At 37.7% G+C, this 27,305-nt stretch overlaps 2 protein-coding genes across 2 annotated transcripts in view; both read right to left on the bottom strand.

Moving 5' to 3' along the window:
- Positions 1-5,385: 5,385 nt before the first annotated feature.
- Positions 5,386-9,348, bottom strand: LOC113824344 (protein bowel). The gene is made up of 3 exons (XM_070119699.1): positions 9,089-9,348; positions 8,696-8,971; positions 5,386-8,410 (listed from the first exon to the last, which is right to left on the bottom strand). Exons 1-3 carry the CDS (start codon positions 9,209-9,211, stop codon positions 8,165-8,167), a joined length of 645 nt encoding a protein of 214 aa, XP_069975800.1. The 5' UTR covers positions 9,212-9,348; the 3' UTR covers positions 5,386-8,164.
- Positions 9,349-14,256: 4,908 nt separating this feature from the next.
- Positions 14,257-27,305, bottom strand: part of LOC138861028 (mucin-6-like) — a 19,334-nt gene continuing 6,285 nt past the window's right edge. The window contains exons 2-4 of the mRNA XM_070119701.1: positions 16,293-18,105; positions 15,179-16,227; positions 14,257-14,390 (exon numbers count right to left, since the gene is read on the bottom strand). Of these exons, the coding sequence (XP_069975802.1) occupies positions 14,257-14,390; positions 15,179-16,227; positions 16,293-18,105 (2,996 nt within the window). The remainder of the gene's footprint in view (positions 14,391-15,178; positions 16,228-16,292; positions 18,106-27,305) is intronic.

The following is a 27,305-nucleotide window of genomic DNA, read 5'->3' as shown; positions in this document are numbered from 1 at the left end:
TGTCATACTCTGGCCGTTCTTTGTGAATTTATAGTGACTTTCCAAATGGTTTTCAGTGTATTGCGGATACATCATTGTTACGGAGTGGATACTGACCAAAGGCTCGAATCCTGATTAACACATATCCAATTTCGAAGCCTATTAAAATTAATACCGACCTCACCTCCCCTTTCAATCCTCCCTGCCGGCTCCATTAACAACGCATATTAACTAATAACCGTCATTATACCATAACAATTATCACCGGCACCATCATTCCTCTCCCATAGCACGCCCATGGACCGCGGGCGTGTCTCGTTCAGCGAAGGAAGTCCCCCCCCCCCCCCCTACCACACGCGCGGGCGGCCCAGGACCCCGCTACCTCGATCCCGCCCGCGTTCCCCGCCGCTCCCATAGCCTCCACCAACCGCGGCCTTATCTCCCCCCCCCCCCCCCCCGTTACCCGGCGCCGTATCACAGGTATTCCGAGGCAATTAAGGCACAGGTGAGCGGGCCGGTGAGTGATGAATGGCTGCAGCGGAGGCGAGAAGGGGAGAGTAATAGCCCGGGCGATCCTGGTCACTCTTATCTCGTGACACCATCGCGGCTTTTGACGGCCGCCTTGTAGAGCCCTCGTGTCCCGTTTTCTTTACCCTTGTTGCAGCGTCCGTCGGGGGTGAGGGGGGGGGACCCTTCTAAACGTACTTCCTTCATGCTTAGAGAATTCGCCGTCATGCTCGTGGCTCAATAAACCCGATAATGTATCCATATTAGAGAATTCAAGATGAGAAAAAGAAAAAATATATATATATACGTCTCGCTATATGAATATCTTCGAGAGGAAGGGATAGGAAAGGAATGGGAGAGAGAGGGAGAGAGGGACGGAGAATGAATATGCAATAGGGAAGAGGAGTAGGGAGGTAAGGGGGGGAGGGTCATCTTCATTAAGGTTTTCTGGCGCACCTGGATACTGCTGGCTTGGCGTGGGTTAGTCTCGCTCACACCTGACATTTCGGTCCTCGCTTAAAAAAATAAAAAATAAAAAAAAAATAAGAAATAAAAAAAACAAAAAAATAAAAAATAACATGTGTACGCCGAATTCAAGCGTCACGTTTCGAACTAAATTCTCAAGCTTCTCATTTCTATTCTTTATCTCATTTTTCGTCTTATCTCACGTCTTTCGGTGCATTTTAGACGCATATTCACGGACGTTGAAGTCTTGGCTGTGTTAGCGAGCGTCCAGTGACAATATTGATAATTCTATCCATTTAATGATAATGACTTGATTATCATGATATTTCAGGTGATGATAATGGTGATTATTATTATCATTAGCAAGTATAAGGAGTAGAGTAGGAACAATTTTATTAATCATTGTTATAATCGCAATTACCATTTCGCTTATCATCATCATCATCATTATGTTCATGATGATAAAACAAATTCTCAATTTTATTGATAATCATTTAAAGATAATAATGATAATGATAACGACAATAATGGTTATTAGGGTGAATATGATCATAATAATATTAGAAATAACAATGATAGTAATTGTAAGAATAATGATAATATTAACAAAAATGCTAACATTGATGATGATAATAATAGTAATAATAATAATGATAATGATAACAAAAAGATAATAATAATGATAATAGTAATGATAAAGATAATAACAGTAATGACAGCAATATGGATATATATGATCTTGATGATTGTGATAACCATAACAAAAATGATAACAATAACAACAACAGCAATAATGATAAACAGTAAAATGGAGATAACGTTGATAATATTGATAATAATAATGATAACAATAAGAGTAAGAATAAAAATAATCATAATATAATAATGATAGAAATAATGATAATAATGCTGTTAATAGTGATCATAATCGCCATGAAAATAATAATAATAATAATAATAATAATAATAATAATAATAATGATGATGATGATAATAATAAAAGTAAATAATAATAATAATAATAATAACAATAATAATAATAATAATAATAATAATAATGACAATGCTGATAATAAACACGAAAATAATCAAAATGATGATAATAAAGATAATGATAATAATAATGATAATAACAATAATAGTAAAAATAATGATAATATTGACAATAACAATAAAAGTAGTAAAGATGATAATGATAATAATAGTAAAAAAACAATGTTGCTAGTAATAATAGAAATAATAATAATGATAATCATCATCATCATCATCATAATAATAATGATAATGATAATAAAGACACTTAGTAATAACAGTGATGACAATAATAACTATTATTATTAATAATAAAAATGATAATGATAACAAGAATGATGATAACAATAATCAATATAATGATAATGGTAATTATAACTGTTATTATCTTTACTATCATCACTATTAACATCATCATTATCATCATCATCAACATCATTATTATCATAATTATTTCCATTATCATTACTATCATTGTTACATTATTATAATTATTACCATTATCATTATTACTATTATCACTGTTATTGCTAGAAATCGTAGTAAAAATTATATCATTAGCATTATTACCATTATCATCATTATCATGATTACTATTATTTCTGTTATTGTTATTGTTATTATTATCATTATTATCAACATCATTACTATTTTTATCATTATCATCGTTATTATCATCATTGTTACTATCATTACTATTATTATCACTATCATTATCATCTCTATTATTATTATTGTTATTATCATCATCATAATTCCTATCATTATTGATATTGCTATTATCATTATTATAGTTATTATTATTACTCATATCATTATTGTTATCATTACTATTACTATCATTATTATTATTATCATTATTATTATTATTACTATCATCATCGTCGTCATTATCATTATAATTATCATTAGCATGATAATTATAATTATTGTAACTATCATTATCCTCATCCATATCATTATCTTTATAACAGTGATAATTATAATGATCATCAATCTTATTATCATTTTAATACTGTTATCACTATTATTATCATAATCATTTTAGTATTATCATTATCATTATGATCATTATCATTATTATTACTATCATCATCGTTTTCATAATTCTAATATTACCATTATCATCATTATCATCATCGATATCATTATCAGTAATGTCATTATCATTATCATCATAATATCTTACATATCATTATCACTGTTATTATGATCATCATCATCATTTTCAGCATTATTATTGTTATTCCTGTTATGATAAATAGCATTATTTTTTATGTCTTCCCTTTTTCCGATTGCTATTACCATTGTTATCATATTCATTATGATTATTATCGTCTTTGTTATTATCATCATTATCATAATCATTATTATTATTACTACTACTGTTATTATTACTAGTAGTAGTAGTAGTACCATCATCATCATTATTATAATCATTATTATTATTACTACTACTATTATTATTACTAGTAGTAGTAGTAGTACCATCATCATCATTATTATAACCATTATTATTATTACTACTACTATTATCATTACTAGTAGTAGTAGTAGTACCATCATCATCATTATTATAATCATTATTATTATTACTACTACTATTATTATTACTAGTAGTAGTAGTAATACCATCATTATCTTAATCATTATTATTATTACTACTGCTATTCATATTACTAGTAGTAGTAGTAGTACCATTATCACCATTATATATATATTTTTTGTGATTATAATTACTGGAGAAGGCTATAATACCCTGGTTGTTTACCTATCCAACTGCAAGTATGTTTTTCACTCTCCTCAAAACCTCATTTCTGATTTTGAACATTCTTCTTGCCATTTCAGGAGCATCATGTTTCGCTTCAGGTCCTTGCTTCAGAGTGCCCTCCCCCCCCCTCCCTCCGTTTGACACTTTCCCTTCACATAAATCCAGACAAGCAACCGATTTTTTAAATTATCATCTTTATTTTCGTTGATATTTGTCATTTTTCACTTGATTTAGTTCAGTGTCATTCGGTATAATTTCTATTTCAGTTTTATGAATCGTTTATCATTGCTATCATCATTCAGTATAATTTTTATTTAATTTATCTTTATCCTTTATCATTGTTATTATCATTATTCCTATAAATCAAGTCTTCGTTATTCATGTAATCATTCTTTATCATTATCATAATTATTATTATGATGATGATGGTTACTATTATTATTGTTATTATCATCATTATTATTGTTGTTGTTACAATTCCTATTAACATGAATATCAATATCTTAATTTCTATGATGACGATGATATTATGATATAATAATATAATATTTATCATCACAGTTATTGTTACTAGTATCATTGTTCTTGTTGTTGTAGTTGTATTTGTTGCTGTTTATGTTATTGTTTTTGTTATTATGATTATTATCATTTTTATCATCAAACTTATTATCATTTTCATCATCAAACTTATTATCATTTTTATCATCATTATTATTATTATCACTATTATCATTATCATTATTATTACTATTATCATTTTCAGTTTCATTGCTTTCACCATTACTACTATTATCATTACCATCATTATTATCATCATCAATATTATAAATATCATAATTATTATCTTTCTTATCATTGTTAGTCATAATAATAATTATCATTATTACTGATTTTTATTGTTACCATCATTATCATTATCGTTGCTATTTTCATTATCATCATCATTATCATTATCATTATCATTTTATTATTATAATTCATATTATCATTATAATCATCATCATTATGATTATCGTTATCATAGTTGTAGTTACTAGGTGTAGTAGTAAAAATGCTATGTTTATCATCATCATAGCATCATTATTGTTGCTATTACCATTATCGTTTTTATCATCTTCGTAATTATCATCATTATCATAACCATCATCATTATCGTTATTATCATGATTATTACTTTTATTGCCATTACTGCTTTCATAATTGCTATTGTCATTGCTATCGTTATTTATATTATCATTATCGTTATCGCAATCATGATCATTATCATTATCCATTTCATCATTATTGTTATGTCTTTATTATCATTATCATCATCCTTTTAACTATCATCATCCTCGCCATTACTATAATTATATTCAACAATTACCATGTCAGTAATATATATATATATATATATATTTTTTTTTTTTTTTTTCATAAATCTCATTTAAAAAATCCTCATAAATTCGAAATTCTTATACTGATGTTTTTTTTTTTTTTTTTTTTTTTTTTTGAGGGGGGGGGGGGTATTTGAAGCATGCCACAATCATCAATGTTTGTTTCAACCACAAAAAAAAAAAAACATACATATCACTTTATTCTTCAATAGATCATCATACGAGAGGGAATTCAATCAAGATACACTCAACGTGGATGTTTACTGTTTTATTTGATGAAAATCCATACAGGAGACACATTAGTTTCACACAACACTGAGTACTCAACAGCTCGCTGGGTCGCCGTGCTTTGTACAGGATTGTCTGCGTTACTGACTCGGATATGGAAGGTAACGACGCTTAGCTGAGGTTCTGGTTGGGAGGCTGCGTTACCTTACACCGTGGGATGAGAGGTTATCCCTTCCTGCAAGATGCGAGTGTCACCTTACCGAGAGGGAGCCTGGAATTCGGTCACAGTTACTGCTTTTACCGCGGACTGTGCGAAGGCGATGATGGAGCCTCGACTTCGGGTTAAGGTGTCTGTGATTTATTTCATTAACCGTGACAGAGTCTTCACTAGAAAAACAATTTTGCAAATCTTTTACCTGTATGACAATGTTGGATTCATTCTGACATCAAGACAAGCAGGTAAACATTGATTCCTAACTCCAAGCAAAGCCGAAGTCATGGCTCTATCGTCGCATTCGTATCATCCGCGGTAATGGTGGCAACTGCGGGAATGGTGGCGTGGAAACTGTCGCCCTTAACGAGGAGACTGCCTGTTTGCCACTTGACAGGGAAAATGTTTTACCAAGCAAGGGTGGACAAGGTAAGTTTTCCTAGCTATGAGGATATATGAATCGACTTGAGAATTATTTTCCTTAGGAAAAAAAGGGAGCTCAGACGCCAGAATATATCATGGCTGCAAAACTATGCTATCGGATTTGTTTAAAAAGCTGTATAACAACTACTGACAGTTTGATCTTCTTCAGCATCTGCAATACGACTGATATGCGGTTGATACGGGATGTAATCTTTGTATCATGATCAGTCACAAGATAACTGAAGAATTTAGATAAGAAGAGGGATTTTTTTGTCAAGAAGTGAGGTGTAGCTGTAGTTCCAAGGATAAATCAGTGTAGTTTATATATTTTTTTGTGTGTGCGTATGCGTATGAGTTTGTGTGTGTGTACATGTGTGTGTGTGTACTTCTGTGTATAGTGTATGCATATATGTATATATGTATTCATCTATAGACAGACAGAGAAATATAGACAGATAGATAGATACACAGATACTGCATATACCTATTTGGTGTTCACCTCCCTTTACTGTGTGTGCATGAAGCAACTAACAAATGACCCGCAGCTTTACTCTAACACATAACAACAACAAAAAAACTAGAAGTGAATAAATTATACTGAGGTATTGAAGTAAAAGCCACCATACAGCAGTATATAATCTACAATGTCTATGGCAGCGGTCTTAAAGGACTGTCTCTCTCTCTCTCTCTCTCTCTCTCTCTCTCTCTCTCTCTCTCTCTCTCTCTCTCTCTCTCTCTCTCTCTCTCTCTCTCTCTCTCTCTCTCTCTCTCTCTCTCTCGCCAGCTACAATGACACGTTCGTTGGGTGGCCTTCTGTCAAGATTCTCCGTTTTACAGAGGTGCGTTTGAAATGCCTAAAAAGAAAAACCCTCACAAAGGTGCCATGTGTTTAATATAACCCTTTACTCGTTCAGCCACACAAAAGGAACAAGATTCCTCCTCAGCATCCGACCGAACTTATCCACGTCACCGGATCCTCTCCTGGCCGTCCACTTGACAGCCATCTTCCACCCCAAAAAAAAAAAGAAAAAAAAAACAACTAAATGCCGCTTTAAAAAATGAGAGTCTTTGATATTTACAGAAAAAAAAAATAATCAGGAAACTTCCGAAGTGATTCCAGGATCAGGATCAGGAAGGTCCCTTTTTTGACCACTACGAACCCAACGCCCATCGGAAGGAGTCAATCTTTGGTACATTGAAAATTAGCATTGCCCTTCGCGTCCACCAGAGTCTTTGTCGCCGCCATCACGGGCAATAGGTAACCTCAGTATACCACCTGAGTCCAGAGAGGGATGTAGGTGACCGTGTCCTGGGCGTGGAAGTTCTGGAAATGCAGAGAGGCGCGCGCACTCCGGCTGGGGGAGGTCGGGCACGGCGAGAACGAGGGGCGTCCGGTCGTCCCCCTAACCCGGGCGTGCCGAGAGAAAATCTTCATTTGTTGACGAGATGAAAACAAGAGAGGAATTTTGAGCTTTGTGGATTTTTTCCTTTTCTTCTCCTTCTTCTTCTTGTCTTGTGCGTCGTGCGTTGTGTACGCTTTACAAAACACGTAAAAATGAGGTTATATGTATAGTATCCAAAGTGTCTTCTGCAGATATTTGGTGAGATTATACAAGTTCATTTTTCGCGGATGGCGAATGCCTCGTTTTCGGGACAAGACCGCCTTCGCCACCCTTCGAGCGCGTTGGATAGGAGGACTGCGATCTCCGTCCTGCTCTCTCAATCTACGACAAAGGTCCGCTTCGCCAGGCAAGCCGTAGCGATTCCTTCCGCTTTGCCAGCCTGGTCATCCTTGGCGTATCCTTCGCGTCCTGCCCTTCGTCCCTCCGTCCCCGTCCCTCCGTCCCCGTCCCTCCGTCCCCGTCCCTCACACGTCCTCCTCGCCAGCGTCATCTCGTCACCAGCACAACGCTCCTCCAGGTCGTCGTCCTACCGTGAAATGACTAGATGTCGGAGCCGGGACGCGTCTCCTGGCATGTAGGGTCCTCACTCGGTTCGTTCTGGCCACGCCCTCTGCCACGCCCATTCCTTCGCTATATTACAGGGTTATCTAACGCCGCGTCTCGCCCACCGTCCGTGTGACAGACGCAAGCGGTCAATATTCTTATAAAGAATTCGGAATTAGATAGTTAATCTTCTACAATAACATTAATATTCGCTTCCCTCGAGAGCTTAGTCGGCTCCGCCCATGATGGAGGCTATACTGAAGGAGGCGAGGGAGGCCGAGCTCGACGCCCCGAGGTTCAGGGGCTCCTTCTGCGCCTCCGACCGGAACCTCCCGAGCAGCGTGGGCGGGCTCGACGGGTTGCTGTCGTCGTCGTCGTCCACCAGGTCCTCCTTGCCGAAGTCATCCTCGTCGTCGTCATCGAAGTCGGCGCTGTTGATGGGGTCGTCGGCGTCGGCGAAGGCGGCGTCCATCTGGGGAAGACAGCGGCGCCTCGTCAGGGGTGTGCGCCTCTCAGGCGTTTCAGCTCACAGGCAAATGTACATAAACACGCACACGCACACGCACACACACACACACACACACACACACACACACACACACACACACACACACACACACACACACACACACACACACACACACACACACAAATATATATATATATATATATATATATATATATATATATATATATATATATATATATATATATATATATACATAAGTCTACATAAAACAGAAAAAAGCCGCCGTACCTTGGACCGCTTGCCCGCCCGCGCGACCTCCTCCTCGTCGCTGCTGCTGCTGTAGGTCCTGGGCGCCGCGAGGCCGGCGTCCCGCTCGTCGTCGCCGGCCGCGCCCGCCGCGACCGCCGGCGAGAGCGCGGACACGGCGGGGGGCGACGGCATCTCGAGGGAGTGGAGGGGGGAGTCGGAGGAGGAGGGGGGGAGGGAGCCCAGGTCGAGGTCGAGCGGAGACGTGAGGTTGTGCGTGAGGGCGTGGCGTCTCAGGTCGCAGTTCCGGCGGAAGACCTGGGAGGAGAGGCAACAACGCGCATCAGAATGGGTCAGAACCGCCCCTCGTCGCCGCCCCGAGAATCAGGACGCGCGCTATCAAGGTCAGAACCAACAGCTCGCTTTGGCGGCTACCTTATCGCACTGAGGACACGTGTAGGGCTTGATGTCCGTGTGCGTGAGGAGGTGCGTCTTCAGGTTGCTCCTTTGGTTGAAGCTTCTGCCGCACGTAGGACACTTGTGTGGCGACTCCTCCATGTGCAGGATGCGGTGCACGGCCAGGGTGCGGCTCTGGCAGAAGCCCTTCCCGCAGTCGGTGCACTTGAACGGCTTCTCCTTGCTGTGGATGTACCTGCGGGGAGACAGAAGGAGGAGCGTGATTGGGAGAATTTACCTTAAAAGAGATCCGATTCGCCGAAAAACTATTCGATTACCCGCCACCCTTTAAATTCCCTCGATTATTCTCTTTTCGCAATTAGACTTTTACAAAAACAAAAAGAAAAAACATGAAAAAAACGATTCTCTTTTCACAATTATGCTTTTACAAATACGGTTTAAAAAGAAACAGAAAAAACGAGAGGCCAAAAGATGGAAGACAGCGCCGCGCCAGTCCTGGATAAACAGCGCATCCGCCTCACTCAATTCCGATCACGGCCGTAATTACATCTCTGCGCGCCGGGATCGGTTCGGCTGCTGATATTACCACCTCGATTTTATTTCAGGTCCCGGGTAAATATCAAATCGTAACTACAATTTTAATGAAGTATAAAAGTCGTAATTATCATATATATATCGCGTTGGATTCGGCGCCACAGTTGCAGTCCCTTGCGAAACCAGTCATTAGCGCCACACCTGGTCCGGGGATCACGTGGCAGCAGGCAAGGAACCAGCTCGTGTGGCTCCAGCTCGCTTCGGCTCACTTCACAGCGCTCCGGGTCACTTCAAGTCACTTCATCCCCCCGCCCCGCATCGCAGCCAATCTCCCTGGCAACGCCCTCGCTCGTATTTTCAAAAAAGTGTTTACAAATCAACCTGATTAATACTGATAAACACCGGAAATTCAAATCTCCCGGGGTGAGTCGGTGCGTGACGTCCGCAGATAAGGCATCTTTTCATTTGGTAATTACTGCCTTGACAGTATGCCATCAGCGATTAATTTGATGCACGTTTTGATGAAATACATGACTGCAACGTCTGCTGGGTTATTTGTTGCATAATCCCTCCCCGTGCAATAATGATATGCGTCTTATCATTGGCTGCTTCCAATATATGGCCAATAATTTGATAAGATATGATGCATTTTTAAAGCTTTTTGCCATTAATGCTTATGACCAGATAAATATTAGGCACCGAGGGTATCTCATGAGTAATACTGATCATAATGGTAATGATGATAATACTTTTCATAGTAATTATGATATGAATAATAATGATGATAGTAATAATGCTGCTGATGATGATGATAGTAATGGTAATGATGACGATAATAATAATAGTAGGAGTAGTAGTAATAATAAATTCAACAATAAAAATATAGCAATGATAATAACAGCAATAATGATAATAATAATAATGATGATAATGATGACAATAATAATCAAAATAATAGTAATAATAATAATGATAGTAGAAGCAGTATCAGTAATGATAATGGAATAATGATGATAACAGTAATAATAATAATCATGATCATCATTGCTATTATCATTATCATTATCATTATAATTGTTATTATTATTATTACTACTGTTGTTATTATTATCATTATTATCATTATTATTATCATTACTATTATTATTATTAGCATCTTCACCATATTGGTATTATTATTATTATTATTATTATTATTATTATTATTATTATCAATATCATTATTATTATTATTATTATTATTATTATCGTCATCATTACTGTTATTATTACCATTGTCGTTATTATTACTATTATCATAATTATTATTATTATCATTATTAATGATAACAATAATAATAATAATGATAATAATAATGATAGTAATAATCATAATGATGATAATGATAGTAATAGTGATAATAATTATCATGATTATTATGATAATAATAATGATAATAATAAGTCACAATTATAAAAGAAATAATAATAATAGTGATAATGACATTGATAATAATAATATCAATAATTACAATAATGTTGATATAAGAATTATGATACTAGTAATAATAATGATGATGAAAAATAATAATTATAATAATAACACTAAGAATAAAGTAATGATAATAATAATGATAATGATAATTATTATAATAATAGTGATAATAGTAATAATAACGATAATGAAAATTATGACAATGATAATAAAAATGACAATAACAATAACAATAACAACAACAAAAATAATAACATCAATAATAATAATGTTAATAATATGATAAATCCTGCCGCCCCTACACGCCCCAAAATCTAAAAAGAGAGAGCCCCTAAGGACGCCCGCACGCCCACACATCCCGCCCCTACACGCCCCAAAGTCTAAAAATAGAGAGACCCTGAGGACGCCCACACGCCCACACGCCCACGTAGAAGACGCCGTGAGTTCCAGCGCCTCTCCTTCCCTCCCCCGAGGCCGCCCACGTCTACGGCCTCCCTCGAGAACAAAGGCCGCCCATCCCTCACGCCGGCCGAGTCATGGTGGGCGCGGGCTTGTGTTGCGGGCGTGATGGCGATATTCGATTATTAATGATACTTGTTTTGTTTTTTTTTTATTCGAAGAAGAAAAGGAAGGAGAAGAAGAAGAAGAAAAGGAAGTAGAAGAAGAGGAAGAGGAAGAAGAAGAAGAAAAGGAAGAGGAAGACTCGAAGAAGAAGAAAAGGAAGAAGAAGAAGTAGAAATGGAAGAAGAAGAAGAAAAGGAAGAAGAAGAAGAAGAAGAAGACAGAAAGAAAGAGAGAGAGAAAAAAAAAGAGAGAGCAAGAGTACATTTGTATGTTTGTGTTTTACGTTTCTCTCTCACATGCACATCACACATCACTTCATATCAGCCTTTTCCTAGAAGTCCAAGAAAACGGACATGCGCGCGCTACAGTACTAATAATTTCCCTCAAAATACTTTCTGACTCACAAATTACCAAACACTTTTATCAGACAGGAAAAGCTCCGGGCTATTGCAATTAACCCTGTTCGTGGAATCAGTTCTGCGCAATCAGAGCAAATAACTCTTTCACACCTAAACGGAAAGTGATTTGCATATGGTAAATACAGACGAATGCGCTAGCCTACGATTGAAAAAAATATATATATATATATATGTATTTGTGTGGTCTGAGAGAGGAAATAGGGGCGTTTTTGACCGCTTCTCCTCTCCGGTCGATGTGATTCTGACCGCCCTTCGTAATGGGACGCCCTCCTTAAATTCACCCGGGCCTTATTCGGACGTAATTCCTGTCCGGTTGTCGAGGAAATCGCTTCTAAATACTCGTCATCAATAGCTGTCGACCATTAACAAAATACGCTTCTATATGTAATAATCCACAGAGGTAGCGCTTTATTCCATGGGTTTTATGAGCATCAACATCCGACGAAAGTGGTTTGGCGCGACTATGGTGTTCGACTGAGCCATAGTGCACGCTGGCCGCCAGTCACTTGTCATTAATTATCCCGCTCACCGCCAGAGGGCTTGTGCGTGTTGCCGCCTCATAGGAACTTCCCTTTCGCCATAACCGGGCAGGTGAGTCAGCCTTATAGAGTTTCGAGGAAAAGAAACTGTGGAGCTTTTTTTCTCGTACTTAAGAAAGGGAGATAATCGTGTATGGAAATACATATGTAAAGCATGCGTCTCCGCAGCGTCCTTTTTACAAGCTGTTGCCACCTGCCATGACATTCCATGCGGCATATTTTTCTGGCAGCTACAGGCACGAGAGGAGAAAAAAAAGTTAAACTAAAACTCCCTTTTACATCTCTTTAAACTCGTCTTATGCCGCAGTTATGAGTATTTTTAAGCCACTGAAAGATATGTGGGTTGAATTTTGTTTTTGTTTTTTATAATATATCGAAATATAAAAATATGAACATTTAGCATATTATTAAATTCCAGAAAGACTTACAAAGCGACTACAGAGAGAGAGAGGAGAGAGAGAGAGAGAGAGAGAGAGAGAGAGAGAGAGAGAGAGAGAGAAACAGACTTTCATGGAAAAAAAAAGAAAAAAGTATTAATGGCAAAACCCTTCCCGGGGAACAATGATATAAAGTGCCGGCCGCGGGTAGATAGGGTGTTGTGGGAGGGCAGCGCTGGCTTAACTAATCAGCGCCAGGACGTTGGTTGTATGCAAAGTAGCAGAGGGCGAGCCTGTCCCCCTCCCCGCCTCGCCTCGTCTCGTCCACCCGCCCGCCCTCGCCCGCCCGCCCGCCCGCCCTCACCCTCTCCCTCGCGGGTGCCTACATCCACATATCCACCCGCTTGGCCGTGAACGCTCTCTCCTGCCCTGTTAGTCTGCTTGTATTCAAATCTTAATCTCGTGGGTATTCTCTGGCGCTCCTTTCACCCAAGTCTCTCGGAGGGGAACGTGCATTTTAATAGGTCTTCCTCGAGCCGACTTCACCGCCTTCTGAGAACCGTCGGGCTTCCACGGGCGCAGGGCGAGGCGGGCGCTGAACGGGCGGGTCGGGTCGTCTCACGGGAAACCTCGCTTTCCCCGAGGTGCGGCCGAGGCTCCCGCCCGCTCGCCGCTGCGGCCGTGTTTAACCGCGCGCGTCCGTTACGTCACGACACCCAGGCCAGAGCAGTTGCTTGGATAAACGTAAAATGTTTTGACCTTCCTCCCGGCAGCGACGAGACGAAACTGCCTCGTGTCTCAGCCAAGACTCGCCGGGTAAATCCGACGAGCCTCGCGAGTCAACCTGCGAGAGAAAAGATATAAAGCGAGAGAGGATCTGATCGCACTCGTCCCCGGCGCAGCGGCGTGTGCAGATGCCCTTCAACGCTCGTTGTCTCTGAGTCAATGACCCTTATCGCTCTTGCATCCTAATGTCCGAATCCCTTCCCCAGTGGAGATATACATTAATTCTCGCCAAATATATACACGCAGCCATAAAGGAGTTTCGGATCGCATCGTCCCTCCGTCGCGAGTCACAGCCCGCTTCCATAGATCATGGCCCCGCAGCTTAAACTCCCATAAGATGTAATCTCCCCGGACGTCGCACGCTGTTAGAACCCTTAAACGGCCGCGCCTGAACGTATTCTCCTTTCTTTAAGGTGTCTACACCCTAGAGGGAGATTACGGAAAGGGTGAATATCGGTTCGACAGAGTGACAGGGGGTTGGATTCTACATTCTTCACTTGTCTCTGCGCATCGGTGTCTGGGGTCCCTGTTGCTCGACCCATTCACAAGGTTGTCTGTGTCCTTGATGTTCACAGGAGTAGGTGTTGAGGTATGTGGACGTGGGAGTGTGCGTGTATGTGTGTGAGGCTGGGGATTTGTTTGTGCATGTTTATGTGTATTGTAAGGACGTGGGTCTGTGTCTCGTCCGAGCTTAGACTATGTATTTGTTTGAAGATGTTTTTGTTGGTATTTGTTTTGGTTTTGTTTGCATGTTTTTTTTTTACTCTCTTCTTGCTGCTCTACCACGCTGGGGGTTCCTAGTTATATAAATACATGCAAGGAGTTATATTTTTCTCTTTATATATTTTGTGAAAACTTATCGAGCGCTGGTACACGTTTCAGCGTATGAATAATATTTTTTTTTTCTTCACGTAAATCGCCATGTCACGTAACGGATCTCTATAAATATGCTGTGTGTAATTGAACTTTTGTCAGAGCTACACATTTTCAGCAATCATGCGTTGTAATTTTTTTTTTCTCTCTCTCTCTCTCTTTTTTATGGTGATAAAACTAATAGCTTTTTTCCCTCGGTGCTTTTACGATACACAGAAAGTTTCCACTTTTTCTTTTATAATAATAATAATAATATCAATATCGTTATTTTGTTGTGTGCTTTTTCTTTACGATAAGCATTTTTTTTCTTTTTTTTTATTACGATAAGCAAAGTTAATATTCCCTAATCTAAAACGGTCCTTATGCAGCTTCCGAATAAAGACCACCAAAAAAGAAAAGAAAAAAAAAACAACAACAAGGAAGTCAGCTGTGCAATTCTACCAGCGGTCACGAGGATCCTTCTGCATGTGTGTTCGTGTCGGCACCGGTAGCAGCTGTAGTGGTATTATTACCATTTGTTATTATTGTTGCTTTTTTCACACCTGTAACTATCAGTACAATAATACGAACACCTGCAAGTAGAGAGCAGAACGTGAGGTGCACTTTGACGTCACTGTGATATCTGGCTGTAGTTGGTTTGGGTATGGTGTGGTTTTGGTGTGATGTGGTTTGGGTATGGTGTTGGTTTGGTGTGATGTGGTTTGGTGTGATGTGGTTTGGGTATGGTGTGGTTTGGGTATGGTGTGGGTTTGGGTATGGTGTGGTTTGGGTATGGTATGGGTTTGGTGTGATGTGGTTTGGGTATGGTGTGGTTTTGGTATGGTGTGGGTTTGGGTATGGTTTGGTTTGGGTATGGTGTGGTTTGGGTATGGTGTTGGTTTGGTATGGTGTGGTTTGGGTGTGATGTGGTTTGGGCGTGATGAGGTTTGGGTCTGATGTGGTTTGGCGTGATGTAGTTTGGGTGTGATGTGGTTTTGGTATGGTGTGGGTTTGGTGTGATGTGGTTTGGTAAGGTGTGGTTTTGGTGTGATGTGGTTTGGGTATGGTGTGGTTTTGGTGTGATGTGGTTTGGGTATGATGGGGTTTTGGTGTGATGTGGTTTGGGTATGGTGTGGGTTTTGGTATGGTGTGGTTTGGGTGTGATGTGGTTTGGGTGTGATGAGATTTGGGTATGGTGTGGTTTTGGTGTGATGTGGGTTTGGTGTGGTGTGGGTTTGGGTATGGTGTGGTTTGGGTATGGTGTGGTTTTGGTATGATGTGGGTTTGGTGTGGTGTGGTTTTGGTATGGTGTGGTTTTGGTGTGGTGTGGTTTTGGTATGGTGTGGTTTTGGTGTGGTGTGGTTTTGGTATGGTGTTGGTTTTGGTGTGATGGGATTTGGGTATGGTGTGGTGTGGGTTTGGTGTGGTGTGGGTTTGGTGTGATGTGGTTTGGGTATGCTGTGGTTTGGCGTGATGTGGTTTTGGTATGGTGTGGTTTAGGTATGGTGTGGTTTTGGTATGATGTGGTTTTGGTATGGTGTGGTTTGGGTATGGTGTGGTTTTGGTATGGTGTGGGTTTGGTGTGATGTGGTTTTGGTATGGTGTGGTTTTGCTGTGATGTGATTTTGATATGATGTGGTTTGGGTATGGTGTGGGTTTGGTGTGATGTGGTTTTGCTGTTGTGTGATGTGGTTTGGGTGTGATGTGGTTTTGGTATGGTGGGGTTTTGGTGTGATGTGGTTTTGGTGTGATGTGGTTTGGGTATGGTGTGGGTTTGGTATGGTGTGGTTTGGTGTGATGTGCGTTTGGTGTGGTGTGGTTTTGGTGTGATGTGGTTTGGTGTGATGTGGTTTGGGTGTGATGTGGTTTTGGTATGGTGCGGGTTTGCTATGGTGTGGGTTTGGTATGATGTGGTTTTGGTGTAATGTGGTTTTGGTATGGTGTAGTTTTGGTGTGATGTGGTTTTGGTGTGATGTGGTTTTGGTGTGATGTGGTTTTGGTGTGATGAGGTTTTGGTATGGTGTGGGTTTGGTATGATGTGGTTTTGGTATGGTGTGGTTTTGGTATGATGTGGTTTTGGTATGGTGTGGTTTTGGTGTGATGTGGTTTTGGTATGGTGTGGGTTTGGTGTGATGTGGTTTTGGTATGGTGTGGTTTTGGTGTGATGTGGGTTTGGGTATGGTGCTGGTTTGGTGTGATGTGGTTTTGGTATGATGTGGTTTTGGTGAGATGGGGTTTTGGTATGGTGTAGTTTTGGTGTGATGTGGTTTGGGTATGGTGTGGTTTTGGTGTGCTGTGGTTTTGGTATGGTGTGGTTTTGGTGTGATGTTGTTTTGGTATGGTGTGGTTTTGGTATGGTGTGGTTTTGGTGTGATGTGGGTTGGTGTGATGGAGTTTTGGTATGGTGTGGTTTTGGTATGGTGTTGGTTTGGTATGGTGTGGTTTAGGTATGGTGTGGTTTTGGTATGATGTGGTTTTGGTATGGTGTGGTTTGGGTATGGTGTGGTTTTGGTATGGTGTGGGTTTGGTGTGATGTGGTTTTGGTATGGTGTGGTTTTGGTGTGATGTGATTTTGATATGATGTGGTTTTGGTGTGATGTGGTTTTGATGTGATGTGATTTTGGTGTGATGTGGTTTGGGTATGGTGTGGTTTTGGTGTGATGTGGTTTTGGTGTGATGTGGTTTTGGTGTGATGTGGTTATGGTGTGATGTGGTTTTGGTGTGATGTGGTTTTGGTGTGATGTGGTTTTGATGTGATGTGGTTTGGGTATGGTGTGGTTTTGGTGTGATGTGGTTTTGGTGTGATGTGGTTTGGGTATGGTGTGGTTTTGGTGTGATGTGGTTTTGGTGTGATGTGGTTTTGGTGTGATGTGGTTTTGGTGTGATGTGGTTTTGGTGTGATGTGGTTTTGGTATGATGTGGTTTGGGTATGGTGTGGTTTGGTATAGTGTGGTTTGGGTGTGATGTGGTTTTGGTGTGATGTGGTCTGGTGTGATGGGGTTTGGGTATGGTGTGGTTTTGGTATGGTGTGGTTTTGGTGTGATGTGGTTTTGGTGTGATGTGGTTTGGGTATGGTGAGGGTTTGGTGTGATGTGGTTTTGGTGTGATGTGGTTTGGTGTGATATGGTTTGGTATGTTGTGGGTTTGGTATGGTGTGGTTTGGTATGATGTGGTTTTGGTATGGTGTGGTTTTGGTGTGATGTGGTTTTGGTGTGATGTGGTTTTGGTACGATGTGGTTTTGGTATGATGTGTTTTGGGTATGGTGTGGGTTTGGTATGATGTGGTTTGGGTATGGTGTGGGTTTGGTGTGTGATGTGGTTTTGGTGTGATGTGGTTTGGGTATGATGTGGTTTTGGGTATGGTGTGGTTTGGTGTGATGTGGTTTTGGTGTGATGTGGTTTTGGTGTGATGTGGTTTGGGTATGATGTGGTTTGGGTATGTTGCAGTATTGGTATGGTATGGATGTAGTTATGATATAATGTAGGTTTGCTCAAAATGAATATCGGATTTTCCTTACTCGTTAAATAATGTTGCTTACTGAAAACGTCCAATTATTTTTCTCTTTTTCTTAATTCATTAATTTTTCTTCCATATACGTGAACGAATGCAAACGAATGTGAACGAATGTGAACGATTCTCATCTGCAAAACGTACACGATCTGCAAAACGTACACGATCTGCAAAACGTACACGATCTGCAAAACGTACACGATCTGCAAAACGTACACGATCTGCAAAACGTACACGATCTGCAAAACGTACACGATCTGCAAAACGTACACGATCTGCAAAACGTACACGATCTGCAAAACGTACACGATCTGCAAAGCGCTGCAAGAAGGAAAGAAAGAGAAAGAGAGAGAAAAAAAATAAGAAAGAAAAAGAAAAAGAAAAGGGAAAGAAAGAAGAAAAGAAGAAAGAAGAAAAAAATAAGAAAGAAAAGAAAAGAAGAAGAAAAAGAAAATATAAAAGAAAGAAAAGAAATAAGAAAAAAAGAAAAGAAGAAAGAAAAACAAGAAAAAAAGGAAAAGAAGAAAGAGAAGAAGAAAAAAATAAGAAAGAAAAGAAAAGAAGAAGAAAAATAAAATATAAAAGAAAGAATAGAAAGAAGAAAAAAGAAAAAGAAAACAAAACAGAAAATAAAAAAGAAAGAAAAAAAAAGAATAAAAAGAAAACAAAAAAAACGAAACAAGAAGAAAAATGTAAATAAAATAAAATGAAAAAAAAAAAACATTCTCATCAAAATCCCTCTCTTTTCGCCCTACAACCCACAATAACCCGATGGGGGGGGGGGGGTATGTCTCCTTTATTTGTTTACGAATTCCAGTTGCGTTTCAATCGCTTTTGTTGATTTGTATTCATCTCGGGGCCGCCAAGGTAATGACTCTAGTAATGTGTGTTTTGTTTGTGTGTGTTTGTGTCTGTTTGTGCCATCTGGTGGAGGGAAGTTGTAGAATAACATGAGAGCAATGACTCTGGTAATGTGTGTTTTGTTTGTGTGTGTTTGTTGTGTGTTTGTGTGTGTGTGAGTGTTTGTTTGTATTTTGTGTGTTTGTGTCTGTTTGGTTGTTGTGTGTGAGTATGTGTGTGTGTGTGTGTATGTGTGTGAGTGTGAGTGTGTGTGTTTGTTTGTATTTTGTGTTTGTGTCTGTTTGTTTTTATTTTGTGTTTGTGTCTGTTTGTATTGTGTGTGTGTGTTTGTTTGTATTTTGTGTTTGTGTCTGTTTGTTTGTTGTGTGTGTGTGTGTGAGTATGTGTGTGTGTGTGTTTGTTTGTATTTTGTGTTTGTGTCTGTTTGTTTGTATTTTGTGTTTGTGTCTGTTTGTTTGTATTTTGTGTTTGTGTCTGTTTGTTTGTTTGTTGTGTGTGTGTGTGTGTGAGTGTGTGAGTATGTGTATGTGTGTGTGTTTGTTTGTATTTTGTGTTTGTGTCTGTTTGTGTGTGTTTGTTTGTTTTGTGCGTGTGTGTGTGTGTGTGATTCAATAACCTATCATCCAGATTACTAAAATCATCAGATTCGTCATTATACCACCTGTGATCATCCGAGACCCCATTATATTTCCAATCACAATTACTCTAACAATACTAAATAAATCACACGAGACACAACATCCTCCTCACCTCATTATACTCGTCATTACCCACCAAAATATTTCACTCATTATCTTCATTATACTCGTCATTACCCACCAATCCCGTTCCAAAATATTTCACTCATTATCCTCATTATACTCGTCATTACCCACCAATCCCGTTCCAAAATATTTCACTCATTATCCTCATACAGTCTCGTCAAAAACACGACCGGAATTTTCCTCAAACTGATCGGAAAAAAATCCTTTCTTAGCCAACTCCTTCAGATTCGCTCCAGATTTGGAGTCCTTTCTCGGCGACTTCCTTCAGATTCGCTCCAGATTTGGAGTCCTTCCTCATCGACCTCCTTCAGATTCGCTCCAGATTTGGAGTCCTTTTTTGGCCATCTCCTTCAGATTCGCTCCAGATTTGGAGTCCTTCCTCATCGACCTCCTTCAGATTCGCTCCAGATTTGGAGTCCTTTTTTGGCCATCTCCTTCAGATTCGCTCCAGATTTGGAGTCCTTCCTCAGCCTTCTCCTTCAGATTCGCTCCAGATTTGGAGTCCTTTCTCGGCGACTTCCTTCTGATTCGCTCCAGATTTGGAGTCCTTCCTCAGCCATCTCCTTCAGATATGGAGTCCGGTCTTAGTCATCTCCTTCAGATTTGGAGTCCTTCCTCAGTGAACTCCCTCAGATTCGCTCCAGATTTACCACGGACGTCGGGGAATACCCAGGTAGCACAGGTCGCGTATCGAGTCCCTCCGCCTTGAGGGAACTTACACACAGACACGTGGGAGCAAGGATTCCCAGGTGACAGGACAAGAAAGGATTATTGATAAGGAGGAAGGAGGGGAGAGGAGGAGGAGGAGGAGAGAGGGAAGAGGATGGCAGGGAGGAGGAGGGGTTGAAGGGAGGGGGCGGGGTAGGGGTAGGAGGAGGAGGAAGGGGGGGTGAAGGGAGGGGAGAGGAGAAGGAGGATAAGGAGGAGGAGAAAGAGGGAAGAGGATGGCATGGAGGGGGCGGGGTGGGGGTAGGAGGAGGAGGAAGGAGGGGTGAAGGAAGGGTGGGTGAAGGGAGGGGAGAGGAGGAGGAGAGAGAGGGAAGGGGATGGCAGGGAGGGGGCGAGGTGGGGATAGGAGGAGGAGGAAGGGAGGGGGGAAGAGGAGGAGAGAGGGAAGGAGATGGCAGGATGGGGGAGGGGGGGGGTAGGAGGAAGAGGAAGGGGGGTGAAGGGAGGGGGGAAGAGGAGGAGAGAGAGGGAAGGGGATGGCAGGGAGGGGAGAGGAGGAGGAGGAGGATAAGAAGGAGGAGAGAGAGGGAAGAGGATGGCAGGGAGGGGGTAGGAGGAGGAGGAGGAAGAAGGAGGGGTGAAGGGAGAGGAGAGGAGGAGGAGAGAGAGGGAAGAGGATGACAGGGAGGGGGAGGGGTGGGGTTAGGAGGAGGAAGAAGGAGGGGTGAAGGGAGGAAGGAGGAGGAGAGAGACGGCAGAGGATGGCAGGATGGGGGCAGGAAGGGGCTAGGAGGAGGAGGAAGAAGGAGGGGTGAAGGGAGGAAGGAGGAGGAGAGAGACGGCAGAGGATGTTAGGGAGGGGGCGGGGTGGGGGCTAGGAGGATGAAGGGGGGTTGAAGGGAGGAGGGAAGAAAGGAGGAGGTAAGGAGGTGGAGAAAGGGTAGAATAGGAAGGAAGAAAGAGGAGGAATCACTTTCCTCATCTTCGTTTCTCTTCGATGCTTTTGGAATAATAAGAATAAATTCCTTATTGTCCCAAAAGACGTTATCATTTACCAAGAAGAAGAATAGTGATAATAATGATAATTACAGTAATGATAAGAATGATAACAATAACAGCACTAATATCAAAGATAATAATGATAATGATAATAATAGTAATAATAACAATAATAGTAATAATAACAATGATGGTGATGAAGATAATAATGATATGATAATAATAAAAACAATAATAATGATAATAATAATAATAATATTAACAATAATAACAATAACAATAATGATAATAGTAATAATAATAATAATAATAATAATAATAATAATAATAATAATAATAATAATAATAGTTAAAAAAAATAAAAAATGATAATAATTATTATTATCATTATTATGATAATAATAATAACAATAACAATAATATTAAAAGACATATCTGACGTATCTGAAAATCTTTCAACGTACGAAAAGGATTTCACGTTTTAAACGGAACCGAAATTAATAAACCGAAATGGAAATGCAATCAAGATTACATATGAATAAATTGGAATGTTTATCTAGGAGAAAATAATAGATATTCTAGCAAAACCGTGAATCAAAAATTGGCCGTAATTTTCCTAAAAGCGTTCTGCGAGTGATTGCTTCATATCTGGTTCGTAAATTAAAAATCTTAATGAATATATTTTTTCCCCCCTCGCATGTTGCATATGAATCATGTAGGTGATGCATGTGCATGTTGCAGCCCGGCACTCGTAGGCGGAGTCTATATCAAAAAAAAAAAATGGAAGGTATGAGCGAGGAGTAGAATCTATTTCTCCAGCTGTTGTGTCGACGTCTGATTAGAAATGTTTATGAGGTACTCGTCCCATACCCTAACGGAATGGGTAATACTCCTGCGAAACGCTAATATTTTGTATACTTTTGAGATATATATACAGCTTATTTTTCTCTCTACACTGAAGCCCGGCCGTTACTACTTCGTTAAAAAAAATAGTAATAGACCACGATGTAAAGAGAAAAACCAAACTGTATATAAATCTCAACTGTGTATAAAACATTGGCGTCTCTTCTCTAACGAACTTCACGGTTTTCCCTTTTTTTTAATTTTCAGAAATTCATTTTTCATCACTTTATCGCTTCGTTCTATACGATGCTGTTTCCGGCTGGCTGTGCTTGGGGTCATCGGGAACGCGAGACCGAAACGTGTACAAAGAGGAGAGGGAGAGAGACAAGATCACAATCGCAGTCCGTTGTAATTACAGGCAGCTGCAAGCACGGACCCTCTCTGCATTCGGCGCGGAGCTACGGGCGGGAAGACAGCCACGCCCCACCTCCGAGTTATAGACCTCCAAACACCTCGGATTCCTAACAAGCTCCAACGCAAACAAAGCGAGCGCGTGCTAATGAGAAGACAAAGCAAGCAAACACGAACACCCGGGAAGCACACGCCCGCGCGAGCCAGCAACGACTTCAACCCACGACTTTCCCGGTGTTGAAAGTGTCAACACGGCAACGGAAGTGACACCCGCGTGTTTGCTGCGTCCGCTCTCACGCCCTTCCCTCCGCAGCCTTGTGGGCGGCTTTGTCCGAGTTCCTCCGAGTTTCTGTTAGTGGACACACGCCCATGGGTGTAATTTGCATACATAGATTTCTTTCTCTTGGATATTTCAACGATTCGAGACGGACCTTCACTCAATATACTCTACAAAATGCCACGAGAAGCTTCACATTTGGCTCTGGATCTAAAACACTCCAAAATCCAAAGTTCACGATACTATTTAGTAAATAATTCACATCTATTTTTCCTCTTTAATCCATCTAAACCGACGACCTCGAAAGGGAATGAAATCATGGCATTTATGGCGAATATTTTAATCGCCTCCGAATGGGACACATCGATCCGAGTCGAACGTCGTACCTAGAAATTATAACGATTAGTCGAGAATGGAATTTAATTTATCAAGCTGAAATGATTGCCGCCCTCAACATTTTCGGATGATCACCTGCAATATGTAAAGATGACGTGGAATGCATGAATTATGTGATAATGATTGACTGTTTAAATCTAGTGTAGATTAATGAAAGCCGGATTGGAACCGCTCCTAAATATCACACAATCTTTCATTCATGTCTACATCAAAGACTCTAAAGAAATCAGAATTAAAAGGAATATACATATATACGGCGATAACCAAAAGCTAAATTGATATTATGCATCATTTCTACATCAAAGTCTCTAAAGGAATCAGAATTAAAAGGAATATACAGACATACGACGATAACCAAAAGCTAAATTGATATTATGCATCATTTCTACATCAACGTGTCTATAGAAGTCAGAAATTTTAAAAAGGAATATACAGACATTCGTTGATAACCTTAAAATAAATTGATATTATGCAGATCGTGTCAGAAAAGAAAAACATTAAATAATATCAATGTCATATTTAACATCTCGTGATACTAATACTTATGATTTTTGTTTTTTTCCATAGAGCTTTTGTTGTTGTTTCTGTACATGTTGGAAACAGGTTTGTAATCACAGATACTGCCATTAATATGTAATGAAAGGAGATGAAAATGGCAATATTATTAAAAAAAGAAAAGTTTTGATTGAATTTCTCGTAAATTGATTAAGTAGATCAAACTGTACTTCCTTAAAAATATTGATTAAAGTTTAATGAACTGAATACGTTGTCGTCTATAGCAACAAACGACATTTCTAAATAAATAACACGAAACCTAAATATTAGACTGAAAATACTTACAACAAATACAAGACACAGGTTGAGAGGTTATCCACCAAACAATCTATACCATCATTATGATTTCAAAGCTTAATGTTATTCTCAGTGTTCTTTATAGTAATTTCCATTCACTTGGATATCGACGGAACACACTGTATTGTATTGGTGTTATTGCTAGTTGAGAATGATAATCACTTTGTGTTATCTTCCCATGTTAATTATCATTGCATCATCATCTGCATCATTTTAACACATGCTGTTCATAATATTCATAATGAAGGTTATTATCACAGTCCTAATGATTCCAGTGAAAGATAATTATAATTACATTCAGATTATAAACATCTATGACTGTTTATCATTGTCTATAGATCTCCACATTCATTACTGTTAATTCATTACTTCAATTGATCATTCTTATCATAATCTGCTATCGGCGCTTTGACTTCTGTGTTCCTACTGATGTAATAAAACCAAACATAAATGATAAAAATAAAGATTATGAGTTATGGTTATGAATTAATGTTCAATGTTACTCATAATCCCAACAATACCAATGACAATAATGAGGCTGATTATGATTGACAATGACTATGAATCCGCTTCTTTACTACAAACCCGTCCACTTAGAACCATAACGATTACAGATAACAGTAACAAAGGCATTTACAAAGAATTAACAAAACATTAACCACGTTGATAAAGACATTAATGACAGTGCTAATAAATATCTATATAGTTTCTTTTGATATCAACGACTTGAGAATGAATATGCTGAAATTATTAATGACAACCGTGATAATAAAGTAAAGGTAATAATGATAGTGAAACCATTAATTATATTATGATGCTGTATGAATTAATTAACACGATGATGATAATGAGAATAATAAGGAAAAACTGAATGATGATTGTAATAATAAAAACAAGAATGATTCTGAAAATAACAATGATAGTGATATTACTACAGATATTAACGATAACAGTAGCATGAAATATAATATCGATAATAATGATATTTGCAGTATTTTAGAAATAAGAACAGTAATGACACCAATAAAAATAACTATAAAGAAAATAACAGTAATTATTATTATTACTATTTGTCTTACCAATATTATCATAATCATAATTAATGATACTATCGTGGTATTGGTGGTATTGTTAACATCATTGAAATCATTATTATCATTATTATCATAATTCTGTCTATTATTCTGTCTATTATTATCATTATTATTATTATTATCATGATCATCATTGTTACTGCTATCATTACTATTATTATTATTATCATTACTATTATTATTATTATTATTATTATTATTATTATTATTATTATTATTATTATTATTACTGTTATTATTATCATTATTACTATCATCACTGTCATTATCTTTATCATTATTTTTATCAAACACCCTTATTATCGTTATTATCCTCATTCTTATTATTATCATTATAATCATTATTGTTATTATTATTATGACTATCTTTAATGCTATCATCATTATGATTACCATTATTGTTATTAATATAACTATTACTATTATTATCATTATCATCATCATCCCTATCGTTGTAATTATTATTATTGTTATTATTATTATTATCATTATCATTATTATCATTGTTATTATCACTTTTATTATTATTTTATCATTATTATTATTATTATTATTATTATTATTATTATTATTATTATTATTATTATTATTATTATTATTATTATTATTATTACTATTATCGTTATTGTCATTATTATCAGTTGCAGTATTGTTATCATTGACATCATTATTGTCATGGTTATTATCATTATTATCATCCTTATTATTATAATTATTATTATCATTATTGTTGTTATAATTATTATCATTATCATTATTATTATTATCATTATTATTAGTATTATTGTTATAATTATTATCATTATCATTATTATTATTATCATTATCATTATTATCATTATTATTATTATTACTATTATTATCATTATCATTACAATTATCATTACTATTATCATTATCTTTATTATCAGTATTATTATCATCATTATTATTATTATTATTTTAATCATCATTATTATTACTATTGTTACTATTATCATTATTATTATTACTATTATTATTATTATTATTATTATTATTATTATTGTTATTATTATTATTATTATTATTATTATTATTATTATTATTATATTATCATTATTATTATTATCATCATCATCATCATCATCATCCTCATTGTTATTATGATTACCATTATTTTTCATATCATTACTGTTATCAATATCCATACCATCATTATCATTATCTTTTTATTACTATTATCAATCCTTTTATTACTATCACCATTATCATTATTATCATTATTATGTTTGCCATTGTTATGATTATCATTATTGTTATCATCATCGTCATTATTATCATTATCATTATTATTATTATCATAATTATTATTAGCTGCATTATAATGATAATTATTATTATTATCATCACTATCATCGTTTTTGATACAATCATCATTATCGCTAATATATTTATAATTATTGCTGTTACCGGTATCATTATTATCATCATTATCATTTTTGTCATTATGACTTTTATTATTAACATTATTATTATTGTTATTATCATCATCATAATTAGTATCGTTATTATTATCATTACTGATATTATCATTATTTCTATTTTCTTACAATTATTATCAGCATTATTGTTATCATTATTATTTCCATCATTACTTTTACTATTATTACATTTTATCATCATCATTACTATTGTCGTGAACATTAATATTATTAGTATCATCATTATTATTATTATTACTATTATTATTATTATCATTATTATCATAATGATTATCATTTCCATTGCTTTTATTGTCAGTATCATTACTATCATTATTATTTTCATTATTATCATTATCATTATTACCATTATCATTACTATTACCATTATTATTGTTATCATTACTAATATCATTGCCATTATCATTATCATCAATATTAGCAATACTCTTATTATCAACATCATCATTATCATTGCCAACATTACCATTCATAGCACAATAATCATTATCATTATCAATATTTCCATGACTATACTTACAGCAGCATCATTAGCACTATTACTGCAATT

The sequence above is a fragment of the Penaeus vannamei genome, unplaced genomic scaffold (genome assembly GCF_042767895.1).
Source record: "Penaeus vannamei isolate JL-2024 unplaced genomic scaffold, ASM4276789v1 unanchor552, whole genome shotgun sequence".
NCBI lineage: Eukaryota > Metazoa > Arthropoda > Malacostraca > Decapoda > Penaeidae > Penaeus > Penaeus vannamei.
Note: the sequence above shows the minus strand (reverse complement) of the source record. Positions and strands in the feature narration are given on the sequence as shown.

Coding starts and splice junctions, on each gene's coding strand:
- LOC113824344 (XM_070119699.1), bottom strand. CDS start 9,211: ATGGAGGAGTCGCCACACAAGTGTCCTACGTGCGGCAGAAGCTTCAAC. Junction 8,972..9,088: donor CGTGTCCTCAGTGCGATAAG/GTAGCCGCCAAA, acceptor CTCTCCTCCCAG/GTCTTCCGCCGGAACTGCGA. Junction 8,411..8,695: donor GGGCGGGCAAGCGGTCCAAG/GTACGGCGGCTT, acceptor TGTCTTCCCCAG/ATGGACGCCGCCTTCGCCGA.